Source organism: Pongo abelii, chromosome 13 (assembly GCF_028885655.2).
Source record: "Pongo abelii isolate AG06213 chromosome 13, NHGRI_mPonAbe1-v2.0_pri, whole genome shotgun sequence".
Classification (NCBI taxonomy): domain Eukaryota; kingdom Metazoa; phylum Chordata; class Mammalia; order Primates; family Hominidae; genus Pongo; species Pongo abelii.
Window position 1 is genome coordinate 83,181,841 of NC_071998.2, and position 27,660 is coordinate 83,209,500.

General features: G+C 40.9%; 1 protein-coding gene across 15 annotated transcripts in view; it reads right to left on the reverse strand.

Moving 5' to 3' along the window:
- Positions 1-27,660, reverse strand: part of SPIN1 (spindlin 1) — an 88,860-nt gene that overhangs the window by 34,970 nt on the left and 26,230 nt on the right. For 5 of the 15 annotated variants that reach the window (XM_009244593.4, XM_063713895.1, NM_001132974.1 and 2 more), the window contains 1 exon segment: positions 15,608-15,817. The exons of 1 other annotated variant lie outside the window; for it this stretch is intronic. In XM_009244593.4, the coding sequence (XP_009242868.1) occupies positions 15,608-15,659 (52 nt within the window). In that variant the 5' untranslated portion in view covers positions 15,660-15,817. 15 annotated transcript variants of the gene reach the window in all.

A 27,660-nucleotide genomic window follows, 5' to 3' on the forward strand; every position in this document is an offset into this window, starting at 1 on the left:
ATTTCCCAGAAATTAATGCCAGACACCAAACCACAAATCCAGGAAGCTCAGAGAATGCCAAGCCAAATAAATGCCAGAAAAAAACTACACCAAAGAGTATCATATTCAAACTGTAGAAAATCAAAGGTAAAGAAAAAAAAAATCTTCACCAGGCATGGTGGCCCACACCTGTAATCCCAGCACTTTGGGAGGCCGAGGTGGGTGGATCACTTGAGGTCAGGAGTTTGAGATCAACTGGCCAACAAGGTGAAACCCCATTTCTACTAAAAATACAAAAATTAACCAGTAATCCCAGCTACTCGGGAGGCTGAGGCAGGAGAACTGCTTGAACCAGGGAGGCAGAGGTTGCAGTAAGCTGAAATCAGGCCACTGCATTCCAGCCAGGTGACAGAACAAGACTGTCTTCAAAAAAAAAAAAAGGAAAGAAAAAGAAAAACATCTTGAAAGAAACCACCTTACCACAGAGGAATAAAGAATTACATGAGGTTTCTCCTCAGAAACCATGCAAAACAAGAAGATAGTAGAGGGAACTATTTAAAGTGTTGAGAGGAAAAAAACTACTAACTTACAGTTTTATATCCTGCAGAATTACTTCAAAGGGAAGGAGAAATAAAAGCCTTTCTCAGACAAACAAAAAGTGATGGAATTTGTCACCAAGCAGACCTGCCTTGTAAGAAATGTTAAAAAGAAGATCTTTAGAAAGAAGGAAAATTTAGCTGGGTGTGGTGGCAAGCGCCTGTAATCCTAGCTACTTGGGAGGCTGAGGCAGGAGAATTGCTTGAACCCAGGAGGCGCAGGCTGCAGTGAGCTGACATCGCATCACTGCACTCCAGGCTGGGTGACAGAGCAAAACTCCGTCTTAAAAAAAAAAAAAAAAAAAAAAAAAAGGAAAATATAGGTCAGAAGCTCAGATCTATATAAAGCAAAAACATTAAAGAAGAAATAAGTGAAAATAATATAACAACATATAATATACAATTATAATAAAAATATATAATAAAAAATATAATATAAAAACTTTTGTTTATTTATTTATTTATTTTTTAGACAGGGTCTCACTCTGTAGCCCAGGCTGGAGTGCAGTGGTGCGATTATGGCTCACTGCAACCTCAACCTCCCAAGACTCAAGCGGTCCTCCCGCCTCAACCTCACAAGGAGCTGGGACTACAAGAATGCACCATCATGCCTAGCCATTTTTATTTTTCATAGAGATGGGGTCTCACTACATTGCCCAGACTGGTCTCGAACTCCTGGGCTCAAGTGATCCTCCCACTTAGGCCTTCCAAAATGCTGGGATAGGCATGAGCCACAGCATACTGGCCTGCCCTGTTTTTCTTAATTGAGTAACAATGTGTACACACACACACACACACACACACACACACAACACACACACACAACACACAACACACACATACACACACACACGAATGGCAGCAATGATGATACAACCAGACTGGAAAGAGAATCAGGAATACAGCTAACCCTCTGTATCTATGGGGGACTGGTTCCAGGACCCCCTTCAACACCAAACTCCATGGATGCCCAAGTCCCTTATATAAAATGGTGTAGTATTTGCATCTAACCTAGGCACATCCCGTCCCATATACTTTAAAATCATCTCCAGATTACTAATAATGCCAAATACAAAAGTTATGTAAATCGTTACAATGCATCATTTAGAAAAAAATGACAATAATGTACATGTTTATAGTATAGGCACAATGATGTTTTTCTGGATATTTTCAATCTGTGTTTGGTTGAATCCACAGACGTAAAACCCACGGATACAGAGGGCCAACTAAATTTTATCGTCATAAAGTACGTGGCACTACCCCTAAAGCAATATAGTATTATTTCGAAGTAGGCTTGGTGGGGGGGGAGTTTTTTGTTTTTTGTAAGAAAACACAAAGGGGAGGGGAGGGGAGGGAAAAGGGAAGAAAGGGAGAGGCCAGGCGCGGTGTCATGCCTGTAATCCCAGCACTTTGGGAGGCCAAGGCAGGTGGATCACCTGAGGTTGAGAGTTCAAGACCAGCCTGGCCAACATGGTGAAACCCCATCTCTACAAAAATACAAGAAATAGCTGGGCGTGGTGGCACACATCGTGTAGTCCCAGCTACTGGGGAGGCTGAAGTGGAAGAACTGCTTGAACTCGGGTGGCGGAGGTTGCAGTGCGCTGAGACCACGCCACTGCACTCCAGCCTGGGCAACAGAGCGAGACTCCATCTCAGAGGAAAAAAAAGGTAGAAAGGAAGCGAGAGAGAGACACAGACAGAGAAAGAAAAGAAAGTAGACTTGGATTACTGGTAAATATATATTGCAAACTACAGGGCAATCACTAAAAAAGTTTAAAAACTTAACTGGCTGGGCACGGTGGCTCACGCCCATAATCCCAGCACTTTGGGAGACCAAGGTGGACGGATCGCTTGAGCTCAGAAGTCCGAGACCAGCCTTTGTAACATGGTGAAGCTCTGTCTCTATTTTTAAAAATTAAAAAAAAAATTAAAAACAAAAAATATCCTTGATATGCTAAGGAAGGGAAAAAAGTGGAATCATGTAAAATGCTCAATTGAAACCAGAGAAGGCAGAAAAGAGTGGAAAGCAAAAATTGGAAAAAAGAACAAGGGCAAAGAATAGATAATAGTAACATAAATATGACACGATATTACTCCACCTACATAATCATTTTCTATGTTACTGATCTAAATATACCAATTAAGACAGACTCAGAGTGGATCAAAAACAACATGCAACTTTATGCTAGATACAAGAAACCCATTTTAACTATAAAGATACACAGATTTAAAGTAAATGGATGAAGAAAAGATACAGCTTGCTACCAATAATCAAAGAAAGTGGGAAGCTATATTAATTTTAAAGAAAGCAGAATTTGGAGGAAGAAAAGTTATCAAAGATAAAGGGGGGCATTACATAAAACAAAGGTGTCAACTCTCCAAGAAAACAAAACAATCCTTAATGTGTATGTGAGGAAAAAAAACTGATGGAACTATAGGAAGAGACAGATTAACTCCACTGAAGGTTGAGTATCTCTTATTCAAAATGCTTGGGACCAGAAGTCTTTCACATTTCAGAGTATCTGTGTATAAAATGAGGTACCTTGGGAATGGGACCTAAGTTTAAACACAAAATTTATTTATGTTTCATATAAACCTTCTATATACCCCCTGAAAGTAATTTTATGTAATATTTTAAATAATTTTGTGCATAAAACAAAGTTTATACTCATTGAAGTATCAGAAAGCAAAGGTGTCACTAGCTCAACCCATGTGGACAATCTGTGTTTGTTATCATCATCATTCCTGACACTGAATTTATATGCTACCAACAGCAACCATTCTCTTACACAAATTCACACGTAAGTTCTTAACAGTAAAAAATAGAGCATACCATTAATACAGTGAAAAAATAATGTGTTCAGGATATCTAAGCAGCACAGTAGCAGCGCCAGAATATCTGTATCAGCTATTAACAGCAACAACAAACAACAGCTTGCCTTTACTCTCCACCTACAATTCTGTGTTTTGTGTGTTTTATTTTTTTAGGTGAGAAAAAAATATCAGAAGCAGTTGAGGGGCCAGGAAGTGGGTCCTTAGGAATGAGCAAGCATTCTACTGGATGGTTTTTTAAAGTGTTTCCTCTAGTCAACTGCCTCATGAACAAGTTTTTGTCTTAAAAGTCTCTCTTCGATCGTATAAATTGACATGGTTTCTTGTTGTGTTACAAATGCACCCTGCTCTAGTCCTCCAATAAGCCCATCACACATTTTCCCCATGTCATCAACAGGCACTTTTTCTTTAGTATTAATGTAATCTTCATCACCCAATTGTGGAATCACGTGAGTTACTCAAAAAGTTTCAGATGCTGAAGTATTCTGGATATTAGATTTTTGGATTAGGGATGCTCAACCTATATTATGGTTATGGATTTCAACATCCTTCTGTCAATAATGGACAGATCCAGAAGGCATAAAATCAGTAAGGATATAGATGAACTCAACAAGCACCATCAAATCTAGTTGACTATAGATCAAATCTAATCTATATATTTGATCTATAGTCAAATCTAAAGACTACTTCGCCCAACAGGAGCAGAACATAAACTCTCTCAAGTTCACACGGAAAATACACCAAAACAGACGACATTATGAACTGTAAAACAGTTTCACAAATTTAAAAGAATAAAAATCATACAGTGTATGCTGTCATACAACGATGTAATTAAACTAGAAATCAGTAACAGAGAGATGGCTGAAAAATCTCAAAATACATGGAGATTGAACAACATACTTCTAAGCACATGGGTCAAAGAAACTGCAAGAGAAATTTAAATATATTTTGAACTAAGTGAAAATGAAAACATAACTTACCAACATTCAGCAAAAGCAGTGCTTACAGAGAAATTTACAGCAATTAATGAATTAATTTATAGCAATTAAAAATCTTTGAGACAGGGTCTCGCTCTGTGGCCCAGGCTGGAGTGCAGTGGCATGATCTCGATGCACTGCAAATTCTGCCTCCCAGATTCAAGTGATTCTCCCTCAGCCTCCCGAGTAGCTGGGATTACAGGCACGCATCACCACGCCCAGCTAATCTTTCTATTTTTAGTAGAGACAAAGTTTCACCATGCTGGCCAGGCTGGTCTTGAACTCCTGACCTCTGCCCCACTCAGCCTACCAAAGTGCTGGGACTGCAGGCTTGAGCCACCACGCCCAGCCAAAGAAAGAGCTAAAGTCAATAACCTAAGCTTCTGTCTTAGGAAACTAGAAAAAGAAGAGAATATTAAATCCAAGATGAAGATAGGAAAATAAAATTATAAAAATTAGAGCAGAAATCACTACTATTGAAAATCAAAATCAATAGAGAAAAATCAATGAAACCAAAAGCTAGTTGCTTGTGGAAATGCAAAATGGTACAGCCGCTTTGGAAGACAGTTTGTCAATTTCTTGCAAAGTAAACATACGTTTAACCATAAACCAGGAGTTCTGCTCAATATTTATCCAAGAGTTGAAAATAACCCTACACAAAAATCTGCACACAGATATATATAGCAGCTTCATTCGTTTTGTTGTGTTGTTTCTTTCTTTCCTTTTTTTCTTGAGACAGGGTCTCACTCTGTTTGCCCAGGCTGGAGTGTGGTAGCATGATCAGTGCTCACTGCAGCTTCTCCCTCCTTGGCTCAAGCCATCCTCCCGCCTCAGCCTCCCGAGTGGCTGGGACCACAGGTGTGAGCCACCACGCTCCACTACTTTTTGTATTTTTTGTAGAGATAGCGTTTTGCCATGTTGCCCAGGCTGATCTAGAATTCCCCGGCTCAAGAGATCAGCCTACCTTGACCTCCCAAAATACTGAGATTACAGGTGTGAGCCACCACCCCCAGCCTATAGCAGCTTTATTCAAAACTGCCAAAATTTGGAAGCAACCAAGATGTTTCTTCAGTAGGTGAATGGATAAATAAACTGGTGCATCTAAACAGTGGAATATTATTTGGTGATAAAAAGAAATGAACTATCAAGCCATAAAAAGACACAGAGGAAATTTATGTGCATATTAATTACTAAGTGAACGAATCCAATCTGAAAAGACTCCACGCTGTATGATTCCAACTTTATGACGTTATTCTGGAAAAGACAAAACTAGGGAGACAACAAAAAATCAGCACTTGCCAGGGGTTAAGGGTGAGAGACAGAAGAACAATGGGAAAACAAGGGATTTTCAGGGTAGTGAAACACCAAGAATGAACCTTAATGTAAACTATGGACTTTGGGTGATAATGACATGTCAAAGAAGGTTCATCAACTTTAACAAATACACCACACTGTGAGATGCTGGGGCGGGAATGGGGCAGGGTGTGCTGCAACTTTGAGAGGGAAAGGAATATATGGGAACTGTTATTTTCCACTCCGTTTTCCTGAGTACCTAAAACTGCTCTAAAAAAATAGAGCCCGTTATCTCTTTGCAACTCTAAAACTGTAGAAAGATTGTAAGTTTAAAAACTGTTAGTCTAGACTTATTCTTCTGTCATCAACACTGAGCTAGAAAGTCAGGCACTGTGGAGCACACCTGTAGTTCCAGCTACTCAGGTGGCTGAGGCAGGAGGATCACTTGAACCCACGAGCTCAAGTCCAGCCTGGGCAACACAGTTAGACCCCATCTCTTTAAAACAAACAAAACTGGGCTAGAAAACAATAAGACAAGAGAGTAAGATTGTCAATATTGAAGCAAAATGATTTTGAACTCTGAAATTCATACCTGGGTAAATTATTAACTGACAGTATATACATTTCCACACATATATGGGCTAAAATTTATATTTCATACACATCTTCTTTGGAAGTTACTGAAGGATACCCTTCAGGAAATAAGAAAAGCAACATAAACACATAGGATCTGAGAAACCATAGATATAACCTAGAAGAGCAGAAGGTTCCAAAGCAAGACTTATGTGATATAGGCTGACAGACCCATACAGGTGGGAGTGAGAGACCAGGGACTCAAGGAAGGCTGTTTCCAAGAAACTGACTCCACACAACAGAAGTGTAAGAAGGTAAATGACCCCTATCACAGATTAAAGGTTAATAACACTGATGTAAAAAAACCTTATGCAAGTAATGAAGAAAAATAGATGTAATATCAGAGAAAGGAAGGCCAAGTAGGCCCTTACAAGCCAAGATCACAAATAAAACTGCACAGAGACACCATTTCTCACCCACAAGACAGACAAAACCACATATTTGACAACATATGTCACTGGCAAGACTGTGAGAAGAGAGAAACTCTTTACACATTTTATTGCTGGTAAGAATGCAAAATGGGCCTGGCACCACGGCCCACAAAGCTCAGGAGTTCAAGAACAGCCTAGTCAACATGGTACAACCCTAAAAAATACAAAAATTAGCCGGGCATGGTGGTGCATGCCTGTAGTCCCAGCTACCTGGAGGCTGAGGTGGGAGAATCACTCGAGCCCAGGAGGTCGAGGCTGCAGTGAACCATGATCGTGCCACTGCTCTCCAGCCTGGGTGACAGAGTGAGATCCCATCTCCAAAAAAGAAAAAAAAAAAAAAAAAAAGAATGCAAAATAATACAGAGTCGATGGAGGGGAATCTGGTGAGATCTCACAAAATTATACATGAATTTAAGATCTGACTCAATTCTATTTCCAGAAATTTATCCAGTGACACAACAGCAAGACATACTGAAAAAGATAAGCTTTTATTTATTTTATTTTATTTTATTTTTTTGAGCTGGAGTCTCACGCTTTCACCCAGGCTGGAGTGCAGTGGTGTGATCTTGGCTCACTACAACCTCTGCCTCCTGGGTTCAGGTAATTCTCCTGCCTCAGCCTCCCAAGTAGCAGGGATTACAGGCACCCACCACCATGCCCAGCTAATTTTTGCATTTTCAGTAGACGTGAGGTTTCGCCATGTTGGCCAGGCTGGTCTCAAACTCCTCAAGTGACCCACCCGCTTCGGCCTCCCAGAGTGTTGGGATTACAGGCATGAGCCACCACGCCCAGCCCATTGTAGCTATTATCTGTAAGAGCAGAAGAGTAGAAACAACTCACATGTCCAGTAATAATGGACACCAAATGAATATGGTACAGCCACACAATGGAGTACTATTCATCTGTAAAAAAAAAAAAATGAGGAAGAGCTCTACATACTGCTAGAGCTCTACATACTGCTTAACACACACTGTTAAGCAGAAAAAGTAAAGTTAATGGGTACATAATAACTGGATACTGTTATCAGTTTGTCACCAAAAGGGGAGTTATATCACCCATCACTGACTTTCCAGTGGAAAACAGAAGATTCTTTAAAATATATAGCTTTATTGTATCTATTTGTTGAAGAAAATAGAACCGTAATTTATAAAATAAACTATTCTATGACTCTAAAACAGTTAAACTATACTAAACCATAATATGCAAGAGAAACAAAATACAACCAAATCTGTTTAATAGAGGCTTACTCAGGCACATGCTCCAAAGTAAGACCAACTATTTTAAGTGAACTTTGTGTAGACTCAGATGCTCCAATGATAAAGACCAATGTCTGATCCAGCACCTCATTTGGATTAGAAATTCTAAACCAATCCCCATCTACATCATACTTCCTGACTTCCAACACTATGACTCACTCCTCCCCTTGAGTTCTCACTTAACTATCGATAGGTTCTTGGAAACTGAGACTTTACACAAAACAACATAAAGCAGGTCCTCAAACGCTGTCAGTTCAATGTTAAAAGTTGTTTCCTTATAACGTTGATGAGAAAAAAAAAAAAAAACTGGTTTTGTTTTCCTTGAAGTCACAGTTTGCAAGAACTTACGGATGACATTAAGTGAGGACTTACCGTATCTTTCTTTCTTTGAAAATTTCACTGAGAGTCCACCAAGGTGATACTCTCCTTGTTGCTCTGCAGATTTTATAAGCTCAGTTTGATATGACAGTCGTGTCTGGGGATGCAGCAGGTAAAGAAATATGACTATGTAAACTTAAAAGAGAAATAAGAAAATATGAGAGATGAGTGATCATCATCTATGGAGGACATCTGACAATCTATCTCCAAAGAAAACATTTCACAGACTCCCCAATAAGGCAGAAGTAGTCCAGGCAACAAGAGCCATTTCCTCACAGACAGCTTGCCATCATCTTGATGACTTCCTAGAGGATCATCCTACGATCAAGAGACTCAAGGAAAGCCTCCAAATGAAACAGAGACTAATAGCAGAGACACAAAGAAACTCGTAAGCAACAAGGCTAACACTAGAAAGGCTGTTTAAAAAGCAATTTATAAGCAGGCACAGTGGTGCATGCCTGTAGTCCCAGCACTTATGGAGACGAAGGCAGTGGATCACTTGAGCTCATGAGTTCAAGACCAGCCTGGGCAACATGGCGAAACCCCATCTCTACAAAAAAATACAAAAATTAGCAAGGCGTGGTGGCACTCACGCCTGTAGTCCCAGCTACTCAGGAGGCTGAGGTGAGAGGATCTCTTGAGCCTGGGAGTTTGAGGCTGCAGTGAGCCAAGATCATGCTACTGTGCTCCAGATTGGGTGACACAGCGAGACCCTATCTCAAAACAAACAAAAAGTAATTTATATCCCCAGAAACATAAGCTACGTCTATCTATGAAATAAACAAGTATGAGAATAAAAAAGCTGGGTGCAGTGGTACAAATGCCTGTATTCCCAGCTACCTGAAAGGCTGAGGTGGGAGGACCTCTTGAGCCCAATAGTTTGAAACCAGCCTGGATAAAAGAAAATGGGGGAGAAAGAGTGAAGGCACTTAGAAATTAAGTTGCTGACTGAAATAAAAAAAAAAAAAAAAAAAAACTGAAAAGGTGGGAAAATATAAAGTCAATAAGCTCCCCCAGAGAATGGGAAAATGAGTTGGGCGCAGTGGCTCACGCCTGTAATCCCAACACTTTGGGAGGTCGAGGCAGGCGGATCACAAGATGAGGAGTTCGAGACCAGCCTGGCCAACATGGTGAAACCCCGTCTCTACTGAAAGAAAAAAGAAAAAATTAGCTGGGCATGGTGGCATACACCTGTAATCCCAGTTACTCCAGAGGCTGAAGCAGGAGAACAGCTTAACAGGGGAGGCAGAGGTTACAGTGAGCTGAGATCCCACCACTGCACTCCAGCCTGGGTGACAGAGCAAGACTCTGTCTCAAAGGAAAAAAAAAAAGGAGCCGGGGTGGCTCACGCCTGTAATCCCAGCACTTTGGGAGGCAGAAGCGGATGGATCACCTGAGGTCAGGAGTTCAAGACCAGCCTTGGCAACATGGTGAAACCCTGTCTCTACTAAAAATACAAAAATTAGCCAGGGCAGTAGCGCGTGCCTGTAATTCCACTACTTGGGAGGCTGAGACAGGACAATTGCTTGAGCCCGGGAGGTGGAGGTTGCAGTGAGCCGAGATCATGCCATTGCACTCGGCCTGGGCGACAGAGCAAGACTCTGTCTCAAAAAAAGACTGGGGGGGGGGGGGGGGGGAGGCGGGGGCGCAGGGGAGGGTGATGGAAATCAATCTAAGAGGCCAAATATCCAAGTAGCATGCATTTCAGAGAGAAAGAAGAAAAACGGAGACGGTTAAAGAAGAAACATAAAATTCCACACAGTTACAGAATAAATCTGTTTTTTTTTTTTTTCTGGACAGTCTCTGTCTGGACAGGCAGGAATGCAGTGACACAATCACAGCTCACAGCAGCAACACCTGAGCTCAAAGTGATCCTCCCACCTCAGCTTCCTGAGTAGCTAAAACTACAGGCACACACCATCACACCCAGCTAATTTTTTGTAGAGAAGGGGTCTCACCATGTTGCCCAGGCAGTCTCACACTCCTGGCCTCAAATGATCCTCCTACCTCAGCTTCCCAAAGCACTGGGATTATAGTTTATGAGCCACTGTACCTGACCTAAAGGATTAATCTGAAGATTGAAAGCCTAGAACAATAAATGAAAAAGATACACACTAACAGGCATTATCATAAAGTTCCAGAAAACATAAAAAGCCAATTCTAAAAGTTTCCAAAGAACGGGGAATAAAACCCACTGGACACACACAAAGAATGAGAAATAAAAATGCCACTCAAAGCTGGGCACAGTGGCCTACGCCTGTAATCCCAGCACTCTGGGAGGCCAAGGCGGGTGGATCACCTGAGGTTGGGAGTTCTCAGTTAAAAATACAAAATTGTCTCTACTAAAAATACAAAATTGGCCGGGCATGGTGGGCATGGTGGCGGATGGTGGCGGATGCCTGTAATCCCAGCTACTAGGGAGGCTAAGGCAGGAGAATCACTTGAACCCAGGAGGTGGAGGTTGCAATGAGCCGAGATCATGCCACTGCACTCCAGCCCAGGCGACACAGCTCTCGAGACTCCATCTCAAAAAAAAAAAAAAAAAAAAAAGAGAGAGAGAGAGAAATATTTGTTAAATTTGAGTAGTAGGTACATGAGCATCTATGACTAATATTCCTTGTACCATCAATATGATTAAAATATATCATAAAAGGGGCCGGGCATGGTGGCTCACGCCTATAATCCCAGCACTCTGGGAGGCCGAGGCGGGCAGATCACCTGAGGTCAGGAGTTCGAGATCAGCCTGACCAACATGGAGAAACGCCGTCTCTACTAAAAACACAAAAAAGTTAGCCGAGTGTGGTGATGCATGCCTGTAATCCCAGCTACTCAGGAGGCTGAGGCAGCAGAATCGCTTGAACCTGGGAGGCAGAGGTTGCAGTAAGCCAAGATCGTGCCATTGCACTCTAGCCTGGGCAACAAGAGCAAAACTCCATCTCAAAAAAAAAAAGAAAAGAAAAAAATATATCATAAAAGGAAAATACTGCAACCCTTGCTAAAATACTAAAAATGGAAGCTAACACCAGGGGAAAACATGTGAAAAAAATTTTACCATATACCCTAATAGTACTTGTTACCCAATGTCATTAGGCATAAACTGCTACTTAGCAACCAGTTAAATTTCAACATAATCACAGATAAACGTAGTTATTTTCAAAATAGAAATTCCTGATATGTGAATGAGATTAAAAAAATATAAAATTATTACTTTCAAATATTTCCTCAATCATTCACCCTCTATGTTAAAGACAGGTACTGGGGGTCATGGCAGATGTTGGAAGTTGCCTACCCAATCTATTTACCACTGCAGCAGTTTTAAAACATAGCCACAAATTCTTTGCTACTTCTCCCATGAAGTATAGTGTCTATGCCCCCTCCCTGGAAACTTGGTGAGCCTTTGTGACTGCCTCAATGAACAGAATGCAGTAGAAGTGAACCTGTGTAAGTTCCAAGGCTAGATAAAGGCCACACAGCTGTGACAGTTTCTCTTAGGGATACTATCTGGAAGCCTCCATGTAAAGGTCCCCATAAGAAAAGAGATGCCCCAGGAGGCCAGGTGGCTAAAGCTCCAGGCTATTTAAGTCCTATCAGCCCATGTGAGTGAAGAAGGCTTTGAGATGATACCTGCCTGAGGGCATAGCTGAACTACCTAACCAACTCTGAAATGCCTACCTGGGCTTCTTGCTGCCTGAGACAAAATCCTTTTTTGGTGATTTTTCTTTCATTTGCAAATAGACACATTGGTAACTGATACAGGGACTTAAAAGCAGCAGAGCATTTGTCTATGCTAACAGGAAGAATGATTAAGACTCTATTTTATAAACAATACTGATCCTGGGGTCAGCAATCTTTCCAAAATAGGGTATACTTCTGTAATACTGTGAAATATATATATTTGGCCTTCCTCCTCCTCTTGATTTACAGCTTCCAATACCCTTGGAAACTCTGGAGTGGTAAGTGTCTTCTGTATGCTAATGGGATAACCAGAGACAGCTTCAGGATGGGGACTGGTCTCTAGTAGGACCAAAGCATGACTAAAGGATCAAGACTTTCAACCACCCACTGTTACGGGACAGGGGCTGAAGGTTGAGTTGATCATCAATGGCCACTGATGTAATTAATCATGCCTACACAATGCAGCTTCCATAAAAACCACAAAAGACAGGGTTTAGAAGAGCTTCCAGATAGCGCAACACTATCTGAAGGTTCCTGGAGGGGGGGTAGATGCACCAATGCCCCTTCCTGCATGCCTTGCCCTATGCATCTCTCCTTCTTCCATCTGGCTGTTCATCTGTATCCTTTGTAATATCCTTTATAATAAACTGGTAAAAGTTAAGTGTTTCACTGAGTTTTGTGAGTTGTTCTGGCAAACTAATTGAGCCCAGGGACAGGGCTGTGGAAACTCCAATTTACGGCTGTTCGGACCAGAAGTTCCAGAGGCCCAGATATGCATCTGAACTGGCATCATAAGTAGTGGTCTTGTGGGACTGAGCCCTCAACCTATGAGATCTGATGCTGTCTCCAGGTGGAGAGTATCAGAATTGGATTGAAGTGAAATGATGTCTGCTGCAGAACTGCTTGATTGCTGGTGGGAAGCAACTCCTCCCCTTCCCACATTTGGGTGACCAGAGGTGCTGTGTTGTATTGAATTACATAAGAGAACAGGTGGAGGCCAGGCACACTGGCTCATTAAGTGTAACCCCAACACTATGGGAGGCTGAGGCAGGAGGACCACTTGAGCTCAGGAGTTGAAGACCAGCCTGGGCAACACTGCGAAACCCTGTCTCTACAAAAAAATTAGCCAGGCTTGATGGCACACACCTGTAGTCCCAGCTAGTCGGGAGGCTGATGCAGAGACCACCTGAGCTCAGGAGTTCAAGGCCGCAGTGAACTATAATCATACTACCACACTCCAGCCTATGTGAGAGAGAGGGACTCTTGTCTCTTTAAAAAAGAGAGAGGAATAGGCAGGAAAAAACACTTTGGTCTTTCTTGTATCTTCTTACACAACATTAAAAAATAACCTCACGGACTCTTATGCTAAAATATCTAACACGCCAACTAGGATTTACACAGAACCTATTTTGTCTTTAAGCCTATGCCATATGCTATAAAAAAAAAATCAAAGAATAAGAAAATGTAATATCAAAGTACTTGTTAGGATTAACAATCCCACCCTTAAAAAAAATAAAATCTTTTGGTTTAGCTCCTTTAGTTACTTATATCATATTACAAATCACTTTACTCGGCCTGCTAGGTTCCTCACAAGATGATTTCAAAATCGATAAAGAAAATAGCAATGTTCACAGCCATGAAAAAGAATGAAATCATGTCCTTTGCAGCCAACAAGGATGCAGCTAGAAGCCATTATCCTAAGTGAACTAATGCAGAAAGAGAAAACCAAATACCGCATATTCTCACTCATAAGCTGGAGCTAAATCTTGGGTTCATGTGGACATAAATATGGAAACTATCAACACCAGGGACTCCAAAGGGAAGGAGGGACATAGCAAGGGCTGAAAAACTTCCTGCTGGAACTAGTATGTTCACTATCTGGGTGACAGGATCAATAGAAACCCAAACCTCAGCACCATAAAATATATCCTTGTAACAAACCTGAACATGTACCTCTGAATCTAAAATAAAAATGGAAATTTAAAAAAAGAATGAATGTTGAATTTGGAATGCTGTATGTTGTATATATATGAACTTTAGAAAAGGAATTACTATTTCAAATGACAGAGACCTGGGAGGTTTCACCAGTCAATAAACACTTGGCAGCAATTTTTTCAATTAATGAGAAGAAATAAAAATATCTTATTCTAAACATTATGATCAATAATAACACTATTAAAAGTGCCAGGCAACTACCTAAACATTTGACTCACATCTCATTTAGTCCTTAACCCCAATAGGTACATTAATAGTCCCATTTTTTGGCCAGGCGCAGTGGCTCACACCTGTAATCCCAGCACTTTGGGAGGCCGAGGCGGGAGGATCACCTGAGGTCAGGAGTTCAAGACCGGCCTGGCCAACGTGGCGAAACCCCATCTCTACTAAAAATACAAAAAAATTGGCGGGGCATGGTGGCTCATGCCTGTAATCCCAGCTACTGGGGAGACTAAGGCAGGAGAATCGCTTGAACCCAGGAGGCAGAGGTTGCAGATCACCTGGAGCCAAGATCGCCTGGGCGACAGAGCGAGACTCCGTCTCAAAAAAAAAAAAAAAGAAAAAAAGTCCCATTTTTTAAGATGAGAAAAACTAAGGCTCAAGAGGACTAAGAAATGTGTCCATCTTTATACAGCTAATAACGGCTAGGATTCTGAGTAATCTCTCCTATGCCTTAAACTTCAGTCATCACCAACTCAAATTAATCTTACTGACAAATATTAAATATTTAAATGAATATTATCTTTATAAAAAAGAAGCTAAAATAAAGATAAAGGGTACTTAGAAATCTTAATTCTTGTGGTTTTTCTACAACAGAACTCCAAATACTGTAGTAAATAAATAGAATAAGTTGTTCTAAATCACTTAAGTTTGTACTATTAATAATAATTTTTATAGAATAATTCTGATTCATTTGTCAAAGAACCCTAAACTGTTCTTTTTCAACATTCCAATATATGTCTGAAATGGAGAAGAATGCTTTTCAAGTCCCAAAGAAAGTATGACTTACCTATTTTATAGGGTATTCTATAAGATTTTGTTTATCTTTATTGGGGCGGGCGCGCTAAAAATCAGGCAAAGACTAACTTCTATTCGAGTTATACTAGCTATGTGCCACAAAAATAAGAACGAATGTAATTTTTATTAGAATTTCCACACCAGTAAACTTCTTTCAAGTAAACACAAGAAATTCCAAGTTTATCTTTCTTCCTAAAAGCTGCTCTCAGTACACTAAATCTCACTAAATCCAACTCATGTCACCTCACTTTAACTCTTCCGGAAAAAACTCCTTTTACTATAATCTTATTAACAGATATTTACAATTCATTTGCTAAATTTACTAGACATTTATAAGCTGCTAGAGGATTATACAGAAATTTCATGTGACTACCTCCCTTTCAAGAAACTTAAATCTGCTTCTTAATATATGCATATGTGTATAACATACTAGAAATCACAAAGTTTTTCACTAGCTATTATGTGAAAGTACCCAGTTTTACACTTGTTTGAAATGAATTATATTAAAGTATGTATTTAAATATGTGTAGAACCGCAATGCCTACCTGCATCAGCTCTGGACCGCTGGCCAGGTGTCTTTCCGAATGGGGTCTTCATTCATCTGTATTTAAGTGAGCAGCGGAGCTGCTGGACTAGGGTGAAAATTCAATATTCTCCAATTTGAAACTTTTCACAGAATGTTAGTGTTCTGGTTAATCCACCATCCAAATGTCTCTTTTACGAGTTCAGCAAAAATACGTGAAATCACAAGTACTCTGTAAAATAGTGAAACAGTTCATTACTAGAGCATCAAGAGAGCAAAATTTTGCCTAGTGAGCCATTAAACATAAAATCTTAAGCAAAAGTATTAGCTAAAGTGCATTTTGTCCCAAAGCAATTAACTTTATTTCCTAAGACCTGGGTTCTTAGGACATGACAAAGTAGAAAGGAGAAAAAGAGGTGATAGACTCTTTAAAAAAAGAAGCCTGGGACATGTGCAAGACCCAAAAGTGAAACTCTTCCAAGATCAACTGGAACACAATACAGCTGCTGTCTGGCATCCCCATTATTATCCTAAAGCACCCTGCTGCTAGAAAACAGAAAAGGGTGGACGCTGGGATTTCACAGAAGATTTAGACAGCATGGCCCATCTCTCTAATGGGACACAAAGAACCAGAGTATGGGGGTGGGAGACAGGGGTGTGAGGTCACTGGGGAGGCAGAGTGGAAGGACAGCATGGGGGCAGCACAGGAAATCATGTTCAAGACAGAGTAAAAGCGAGGCTGAAGATCAGTAGGCCAGGGTCTTGGGCAAGAGAAAGAATTATAGCCAAACACGTCTCTGCATTTCCCTTTCTGCTCACAAGCTTCCAGAAACTAAAGAAAAAGGTCGAGAAATTTCAGCGGAGCCTCAAAGAAGTTCCTCACCCATGCAAATGCCAAAGTCATTTTATGGAAGCAGTGTATCTTTTTTTTTTCTTTTTTTTTTTTTTTTTTGAGATGGAGTCTCGCTGTGTCACCAGACTGGAATGCAGTGGCGCAATCTTGGCTCACTGTAACCTCCGCCTCCCGGGTTCAAGCAATTCTGCCTCAGCCTCCGGAGTAGCTGGAACTACAGGCGTGCACCACCATGCCCAGCTAATTTTTGTATTTTTAGTAGAGATGGGGTTTCACCATGTTGGTCAGGATGGTCTCAATCTCCTGACCTCGTGATTCACCCGCCTCGGCCTCCCAAAGTGCTGGGATTACAGACGTGAGCCACTGCGCCCTGCCAGAAGCAGTGTATGTTTTAAACCAAATTTAGTTCCTAGAGATATAGCAGGTCTGTCTCACCACTCAATGATCTAGAGAGACTAGGCCTAAGATGAAGGCTATCAGGACAACTGGTTGCTTACTCACCTTTCCCTGACAGCCTATCCAGCTGCCACATCAAATCTCATATCCCTCTTTTCCCTCATTAAACTCTCTTCCCACTCAGACCTATCGAATGCGCCCCTATTACTCTCTTCCCCCAGCTTGCCCAAACCTCTCCAGAAGGTAAAGTCGTTCTTCAGCAAAGTGCAGTCTACTTTGACCACTTTGACCACATGACCCTACCACCAATAGCTCCCCCAAAAGATGGTTGTTTGTATTTCTCACCGCACACCCTGACACAATCTCTCCTACCCCAATCCTCACCCTAGAAGCACACGCCATAACACTAGTCATAACAGCTATCCCTTTTTGTTACTTTTCTACCTGTGAATCTTCAGTCATCTGCACACATTTGTTGAAGATTACGGTATCGGCTTTACTTCTTTTCCTCCATGATCCCATCAACATTCTTGACATCCTCAACATCCACACATATGATCCATTCAACCTTCCGCCTGGCTCTTAAGACACCCTCCCTTCAAACCACTTACCCTACACTTCATCTATTCTCACAGTCCCAACATAGACCTTTTTATCAACAATAACTGCAATAATCCCAAAACCTTTATTTCAAGTATCTCATACTCAAAACCATCTCTGATCATTCTAGTTTTCTTACACTGACACTCCCATTCCAACAATTCTTTGATGCAACCAGTACCAATGTACAGCTTTACTGTTTTTCCAATATCGCATTATCTCCCTCAGGGACTAACTTCCCTCATTATTCTGCTTAGATTTTCATGGATGGTCAATCACATCATGATGATTATTATTCCATTGCTTTTCTCAATTTTCTTCCCTTCTCTTGTCACTGTTGTATGGCAAAACCCTAACCCAAATCCCTTCCTAGAGTGCTTACAACATAAAGTGGTTAAACATGAATGAAAAACATACAAAAATTTCACTTCAAATTTGTAATCTCGTATCTCAAGTGTGCATTCAACAATACTACCCACAGCCTCAGCAAATAGGTTTGCTATTGGCTAGGAAAACAGAAGCAAAGAGAACTACTCAACTACTCATCACTTCACTACCAAATTGACTAACTGATCAGTACCCTTTGTCTCCATAATAAAAGATGCACTATCTCTGAGCCACATTCAACCCTATCACTTGCCTAATCAATCCCATCCTTTTTCTCTGTGTACATTTACCACTAGCATAGTCCCATCAGCATACAACACACGATGTAAAGGCCAGGCACAGTGGTTCACACCTGTAATCCCAGCACTTTGGGGGACCGAGGTGGGCAGATCACCTGAGGCCAGGAGTTCGAGACCCGGTCTCTACTAAAAATACAAAAATTAGCCAGGTGTGGTGGTGCATACCTGTAATCCCAGCTACTTATGAGGCTGAAGTAGGAGAACTGCTTGAACTCGGGAGGCAGAGGTTAGAGTGAGCCGAGATCGCACCACTGCACTACAGCCTGGGTGACAGAGCAAGACTGTCACAAAAAAAAAAAAAAAAAAAAAAAAACCCACAGACCATAATGTAGTATTTCCCAATTTTAAAAAACATCCCATGACTCCACTCCCTTTCTGTGCTCTTTAGAGAACGACTTCAAAGATCAAGAAAAAAAATTTTGCTTGACCCACTGCACCCAGCCAGATTAAAGAAATTTTAAAACTACATAAAATCAATTTATCCTAACAAATTCAATCAAATGAAAATTTTAACTTACTGATATTCTGAAGTACATACTCTCCTATCAGATTTAAGCTTATCTTAGCAATATTTTCTGCTGTTTTCCACTTCATTAAAATTTCAAGTTGAACTTGTTAATAAACTAAAAATTTAAGACAGGAGTAGAAGGAAGAGTTGCAGTGGGGAAAGGATACATGGTGGCTATTTGAATAATATTAGAATGCAAAACTCCAGATAAGAGTCCTTCCCTCAGCTGGGTGTGGTGGCTCACGCATGTAATCCCAGCTACTAGGGAAGCTGAGGCAGGAGAATCGCCTGAACCCGGGAGGAGGAGGTTGCAGTAAGCTGAGATAGTGCCGCTGCACTCCAGCCTGGGCGACAAGAGCAAGACTTCGTTTCAAAAAAAAAAAAAAGAAAAAAGAGTCCTTCCCTCATGTTGAGATGCAATCTTAAAAAAAAAAATGAAATTTTAGAGTCCTTTCTCTTTTTTGAGTTGCAAGTAATAGTTCAACCATCTAATCTTATCCTAACTCCTGTTAAGACCAGAAAGAAATGCAGAGACAGATCAAAAGGAAAACACTAATGAGTGCTAACTAATGAAACCCTGGTTTTAACAGCTGCCACGTAAGGCTTTCAAAATTCAGATGAACTAGAGCTTTTCTAAAACAAATCCCACTCTCCTTTGACTGGAAAAGGCTAAACTTAATTTGCTCAGGTTTTTTTAAAGATATACTATCTTTTCCTTAAGTTATTCTACTAAGTGATTAACTTTGTAAATGAAAACTGAAGGAAAAAACTGAAGGAAACAAAAAAATTTTAGATTCAGAGTTAGCATTATTTCTAGGTTAGCAGAACCTTCAAGTGTTACGGAAAATATTGTCAAATGGAGCTTAATTATAAGGCCATTAAGAAGAAGGTCCTGCATTCAGAGAGACCCATCAATAGTTGCTAAAACTATCAAGAGAAAGGTTGCCAGAGAACAGTAAGTGTATGGTATCAAAACAAGTAACTCCACAGGTTACTCGTTAATTATAAAGGGGAAAATGTTGTTGCTTTACAATGGAGCAATCTTGACCTTTCACTACAACGGAATTGAAAGATAAAACAATTTGGCACCATTAAAAAGGAATCAACCTCGCTTTATCCACTTCTTAATGTGATATGACGCAAAGCAGACTACATCACTTATAAAATACTCTTGTCAAAAATGTTGTACCTCCAGGTGAAATGTGGCAATATAAAATATATTTTTAAAAAATCTAGTCAAGCTTTTAGATCGAATTTCTAGTTTACAGAAATACAGGTGATACAGAAGCAACTTAGCCAACACCATGAGGAAACAGACAAATTAGAAAGGGTGGACTTTGTACATGAAAAGTGGGCCATACTCTTCAAAAAGTCAGTGTCAAAAAAGAAAAATGGTACACATACTGCTCTAGACTAAAAGAGACTAAAGACTCAACAATAAGACACAATGAATAAACCCTAAACACACGGTTTGTTGGCGGCGGGGGGAGGGGGCTGGCGAAAGCTACAAAGGACACTTAAGGCCAGGCACAATGGCTCACGCCTGTAATCCTAATCCTTTGGAAGGCTGAGGAGTGGATCACTTGAGCCCGGGAGTTCAAGTGATCAACACAGTAAGGATAGCTGTGTGTGGTGGTGCACATCTGTAGTACCAGCTACCAGCTACTCAGGAGGCTGAGGTAGGAGGATCACATGAGACCAGGAGGTCAAGGCTGCAGTGAGCCATGATCGAGCCACTGCAGTGAGCCATGATCGAGCCGCTGCAGTGAGCCATGATCGAGCCACTGCACTTCGGCTTGGGCAACTGAGTGAGACCCTGTATCAAAAGAGAAAACACACACACACACACACACACACACACATTTAAGACAACTGGGGAAATTTAAATGCAGACTAAATATTAGATATTGTAAGATTATCATTAAATTTTAAAAGCACAACAAAGACATTGTGGTTATGCCTGAGAATATATTCTTTGGAAACATGCTGAAATGCTTGAAGAGGTAGACTCACAATTTCTGTAAGTTAACTTCAAATAATTCAGGGGAAGAAAACAATACATACATGAGGGTTAACATAAATATCAAAAGACAAAATTACAATAATGTGGTTTAAGGATCTTAAACAGCTTTATTTACGATTCTAGAATCAAGCAATGCTTTGTTCCATAAACTAGAATGAGCATTCCAATGAGCAGAGCAGAGGCTACATGTACAGACAGAACAGGCCTGAAGAAAGCAGAAACAAAGAACTGTGAAAATAATTCAAAATCAAATCTGCTGGAAGTTTTAAAATTATTTTCAGCCTTAAATGTGATAATGGGACCTGAGTCACATGACAGGCAGCTTCAGTCCTCTGATAATGAATTAGCCTCTTTACCTACACTGTTTTGTAAAATGTTGGAAAAGACTAAAGGGCTCCAGAGAAGACCCCCATCCCTCTAAACTTAATCTTCATTGTAGATTAACTTCCTTCTTTTACACAAAGACCTCAAGACTACCACACTAAGATGGAATGTTAAATAAACTCTTTTAAATTGGAAAAGGAAAAGAACTGTAACTAATCAAACTGCTATAACTCATAAACCAACCTTGTATGGAAAATGTGGCAATCCTGTTAAATTTGTTTTCTGCCTACATAACCAAGACCTTAAACTTTTCAGCTTCAGAGGACTGGCTGGCTCCATTCCTCTGGATTCTGTGCTACCCAGTTGGCTACTCTCAGTTTTGCACTTGAGTAAAACTCTTTTGTTTTTGTTTCTGTTTTGTTTTGTTGAGACGGAGTCTCGCTCTGTTGCTCAGGCTGGAAGTGCAATGGCGCGATCTCAGCTCACTGCAACCTCCGCCTCCCAGGTTCAAGCTATTCTCCTGCCTCAGCCTTCCGAGGAGCTAGGATTACAGGCATGCGCCACCACATCCAGATAATTTTGTAATTTTAGTAGAGACAAGGTTTCTCCATGTTGGTCAGGCTGGTCTCAAACTCCCAACCTCAGGTGATCCACCTGCCTCGGCCTCCCAAAGTGCTGGGATTACAGGCATGAGCCACCGTGCCTGGCCTGAATAAAACTCTTTTAAACTTGACTGTGGTCCTTTTGATTATTTCAGGATGGCAGAACAAAAAGCAGATTAGTCATTTCAAAGTTACTTTCCTTGTAAGGAAGGAATGAAAAAACAGGACAACAGAGAAATCACTGATTGGGAACTGCATTATCATGCCAACTGGAACTGCCTGGTTTGAGAAATTAAGGCTATTCCTCTCTCCTGATTTCTGGAAAGGTCCAATAACACCTCAGTTTGGTAGTCTGGAACCTCAGCATGAGTGGCTCGATTTAGATTTTAGTCTGGTCTATTGTGGCCCAGTGCAGAAGATTAGCTCAAAACAATGGCACCACCTACAATTTCTATTCAACATGAACATGGCAAAATATTTTTTAACGTAGGTGAAGAGAATATTAGTGTTCACTGTTATTCTTTGAACTTTTACTTCAGTTCAAATTTTTCATAAGAAATTAAGAGAAAAAAAGATGCTGGATTTTCCTTTGCTAAGTCCATCTTTATTAAATATAGTTAAGTATTCTTATAAAGTTTCAGTGCCGCAAAATAAATAGCACTCGAATATAAAATTTTTTTTTCTTCTCAGCAAGGCAATTTACTTCTATAGAAGGGTGCACCCTCACAGATGGAGCAATGGTGAGCACACTACCTGCACAAGGGAGAGTAAGGGGTTCTTATTCCTGACGCATGTGGCCCCTGCTGCTGTGTTGTTTCCCTACTGGCTAGGGTTAGACTGCACAGACTAAACTATTTCCAATTGGCTAATTTAAAGAGAGTGACGGGGTGAGTGGTTTGTCGGGAAAAATGGTTATGACAGAACAGGAAATGAGAATGAGTCAGGGTGGAGAATGAGTCAGGGTGGAGCAGGTAACCAGAATGAGCCAGGGTAGAGCAGGTAATCGGAATGAGGGTAGGAAAGGCTGCTTTAAGAGGAAGTTAATTTTAAAAGTAGAAGGCAAAGAATTGAACATACTGACATATTGATTCTTTGAAGAGAAATTCAGAATTCACATCTAACAGTATCCAGGCTTGCAATTTTACTAATCTTAAAAATGTGTCATGAACTTAAATTCTGAAACTCAATATTCTCATTCTATTGTAATCTCAAAGGAGATCAAAAAATTCTCCAACTACTTACCAGAAAAATGACCGTTCACTGAGCACTTGCTATGTGTCATGCACTCCTCACAACCATGAGGAAGATATGCACTATAACTATTCCATCTTGGAAATTGAAAAACTGCAGCACAGACATTAAAATAACTTGGTCAAGGTCACACAGACTGCAACTAGCATTGTCGAGATAAACTTCCTATTTAAAAATAAACACATAGATTGCTTCAATAAAGGAATAGGGTATCACGAAATCAATGACAAAGTATTGTCTCCAAAAAGGCTAAAACATGAATATTTCAACATTTCAGACATAAAAGCAGTAATTCTCAGGAAATAGAGTCATATCAAAGTATTTGTTTCCTGCTGCTATCACTCAACAGTGCTATTTATAAAAAGAAAATTGACTCCTAAAACTGTTTAAGCAAAAATACTAAGTTCCCAAATCTTAACACCAGGACCACTAAAAGTATACAGGAGCACTAATAGTGAAACACGTCAAGTGTAAACTGAAGCTTGGGCTGTCAACAAGTTGTCTTAAAACTGTTGCCTTGGTATGCAACAAGATCTAAACAAAAAAGAAAAAAAATTGTTGTCACACAAGGTTAAACATGTGAAGAAATATATACTTTGTTCTTCCATCTCCTAGCCCCCAAATTCCTAAAACTCTAGGAATACCAGTGTCTTTTTTATGCTAATGAGATGAATGATGTCTAATGGCTTCTGGACAGCCTCAGGAAGTGGTTTGACTGCCAGGGGAACCCACCAGTGGTTAGAGGGTTGGAACTTTCAGCCCTACCCTGGGAAGGGAGGCGGGTAGAGGAGACGGCTAAAAGCTAAGCTGATCACCAGTGGGCAATGACATAATCAATTATGCCGGCTTACTGAAGATTACAGAAAAACCCAAAAGGACAGCTGCAGAGAAACTTAAGGTTAGTGAACGCATGGAAGTACTGCGAGGGTGATGAGCCCAGAGTAGGCAGGGAAGTTCCACACTCCTCCTTTGCCTTATGCATCTCTCTTCCATCTGGCTGTTCCTGAGTTGTATTCTTTATTATAAAATGGTAATCTAGCCAATACACTGTTTCCCTGAGTTCTCTGAGTGATTCTAGCAAATTACGAAACCTGAAAGACGAATCACAGGAGCCTCCAATTTATAGCTAGTGTGTCAGAAGCACGTAACATAACCTGGACTTGGCTGGGGTGTGGTGGCTCATGTCTGTAATCCCAGCACTTTGCAGGCCAAAGCCAGCGCATCACTTGAGGTCAGGAGTTCGAGCCTAGCCTGGCCAACATGGTGAAACCCCATCTCTACTAAAAATACAAAAATTAGCTGGGCATGGTGGCACGTGCCTGTAGTCCCAGCTACAGGGGAGGCTGAGAAAGGAAAATCGCTTGAACCCGGGAGGCGGAGGTTGCAGTGGGCCGAGATCACACCACTACATTCCAGCCTGGGCGGCAGAGTGAGAACTCCATCTCACAAAAAATAAATAAGTAAATAAATAAAATAAATAACCTGGACTTGCAATTGGCATGAGAAGTGGGGGCAGTCTTGTGGGATGTGATGCTATTTCCAGGTGGATACTCTGAGAAGTTAAACTGTAGGACAACCAACTGGAGTCATCAGAGAAAATGAGACACAGATAATGTAGGGAAAACTCACACACATTTGATCACAGAAGTGTTGTGCTGAGTATGAGCATAAAGAATAAGAATTTGTTTTTCCTTTATAACATAGTGGGGATTACATAAATTATCACAGACATACGAAAAAAACATATAGCTAAAATCTAAATACAGAGCATAGATATTAGATATGAAGGGCTAATTAGCTTTCTTAAATATGGCATGTACTTACAAAGAATAACAACCTTACTTTAAGTAAGTGTCATGATGTCTGCAATTTAATGCAACTTTCAAATGGTTCAATAATAAAAAACAGTAGAGCAAAATGTAAGCAAATTAAAATCTTGATATCAGGTAGACAGGCTGGGTCACTCTGCTATAGTTTCAACTTTTCTATGTGTAGAAAATTTCATTTAAGGCTGGGCGCGGTGGCTCACGACTATAATCTCAGCACTTTGGGAGGCCGAGGCGGGCAGATCACCTGAAGTTGGGAGTTCGAGACTAGCCTGACCAACATGGAAAAACCCCGTCTCTATTAAAAATACAAAATTAGCTAAGCGTGGTGGCGCATGCCTATAATCCCAGATACTCGGGAGACTGAGGCAGGAGAATCGCTTGAACTCAGGAGGCGGAGGTTGCAGTGAGCCGAGATCACGCTACTGCACTCCAGCCTAGGTAACAACAGCGAAACTCCATCTCAAAAAATAAAGAAAAAGAAAATTTCATTTAAAAAGTTTAGGAAAAAAACAGCAGGGGAAAGGAGTAACTAAGTATAGAACTAGCAGCAGCATCACAAGAGTTTACCAGTTAAGTTTGTAACTAAGACATTATTATTAAAAGTAGAGAAATGCCAGATGTGGTGGTATACATCTGTAGTTCCAGTTCAGGGGGCTGAGGTGGGAGGATCCCATGAGCCCAAGAATTTGATGCTGCAGAGAGCTATGATCAAGTCACACTGCACTCCAGCCTAGGTGACAGAATGAGACCCCCATCTCTAAAAATAAATAAAACGAAAATAGAGTAAGAAAGGATGGTTTAGCAGAAAAGAAATTTAAAAACAAAAAAGAGGAAAAGACAGCAAAATATCTGCAATTCCTGAATGTAGATGTTGAGTACAGATATTAACTGCCTGTTTCAACTTTTCTATGTTAGAAATGTTTCACAACAAAAATTTAGGGTCAATGGTTTTAGGTTTTATAGTTCTGGAAAGAAAAAACACTCAGAGTACAACTCAAAACCTTCCTAGGTAACTACAAGAATTTATTAGACATTCTTGGGCCGGGCACAGTGGCTCGTGCCTATAATCGCAGCACTTTGGAAGGCCAAGGCGGGCGGATCACGAGGTCAGGAGATCGAGACCATCCTGGCTAACACAGTGAAACCCGATCTCTACTAAAAATACAAAAAAAAAAAATTAGCCAGGCATGGTGGCGGGCGCCTGTAGTCCCAGGTACTCAGGAGGCTGAGGCAGGAGACTGGCATGAACCCAGGAGGCAGAGCTTTCAGTGAGCCGAGGTTGCACCACTGCACTCCAGCCTGAGCGACAGAGCTAGACTCCATCTCAAAAAAAAAATTATTAGATATTCTTATTTAAAATGTTACAATGAGCAGGGTGGGGCTCACACCTGTAATCCCAACACTTTGGAAGACCAAGGTGGGAAGATCACTTGAGTCCAGGAGTTCCAGACCAGCCTGGGCTACACAGTTAAGACCTCACTGCTATAAAAAAATAAAAATAAAAATTAGCCAAGTGTGGTGGTGCATGCCTGTAATCCCAGCTAACTGGGAGGCTGGGGTGGGAGGATCACTTAAGCCTGGGAAACAGAGGTTGCAGTGAGCCAGGACGGCGTCACTGTACTGGGTGACAGAGCAAGACTTTTCTCAAAAAATAAATATTACAATAGATGGAACTTAAGGACAATGTTCTAGGGGCCTCTGGTGTAGGTTCTGCCTTTAGCTAAAACTTCAAAGACTAAAATAAAGGGCTCAATCCTTATAAGTATTGCTAATTACACAATGTTCAGCTACTTAAGGATCCTGGCAAAGCAGCTATCATATATACCAAGTAGATATCTGAAGGCCTTCAGAGCCCAAATTCTCTTATCAATATAAAAATTATTAGGCCAGGCGCAGTGGCTCACGCCTGTAATCCCAGCGCTTTGGGAGGCTGAGGCGGGCAGATCACAAGGTCAAGAGATTGAGACCATCCTGGCTAACACGGTGAAACCCCATCTCTACTAAAAATACAAAAAATTAGCCAGGCGTGGTAGCATGCACCTTTAGTCTCAGCTACTCGGGAGGCTAAGGCAGGAAAACTGCTTGAACCCAGGAGGTGGAGGTTGCAGTGAGCCGAGATCATGCCACTGCACTCCACCATGGGTGACACAGCGAGACTCCATCTTAAAAAGCAAACAAACAAAAAAAAATTATTAAACACCCTAAACCACTAAATATCTAAACACCAAGTTTTAATACAAGTGTAATACGTGATCAAAATTTATAAGGATCATGGATTTGGACAGGAGAAAATATTTTTTCTTCATCTTTCCTAACCTCTACCTGAAGTACAGCACTTCCTTCTATCATGAATGCATGCAACAAACCACAGTATTAGTAGTAGTGCTTCCAACTTCTCAACAATAGAAATCACATATATTTCCATCCCATTGCATTTGTTGTAGCCCAAAATACCACTTAAACTCATCAACTGACACTTGACTAGATTTGCCACCAGGACAGAGCACATAGTCTTCTCATGCAGGCGCTCAGGCACAGCTCAGGTCAGCCACGTGATATCACTAGGCCTGGTCCTTAGGCATCAAACTGAAAACAGAATTGCTGACTATGGTATACAAACAGATTGGATGGCCTTTGTCCCAGCTCCAGTTGGTGCCCTTTAAATCCCTGAAATGTCCTGAGAGGGACAGGGCATCTCCGTGATTCACGGTGAGCACCTAGTTTATGCTAACAAGATCTCAGGATGTGGGGGTGGGGGGCTGGCCAAACCAGAGAGACCAACCATGGCATTAGAAGGTTGGGGCTCTGAGCCCCAGGACAGAAGCCCAAAGTTCAGAGAAGGGAGCTAGAAATTGAGTTCAAGCTCCAAGGCCAATGATTCAATAGATCATGCTGATGTAATTAAGCACCAATAAAAACTCTGGACACAGAGGCTCATGAGCTTTCCTGGTTAATACTCTGTGCGTGTAGTCACACATGGAGACACCAAGATGATCCACCCTG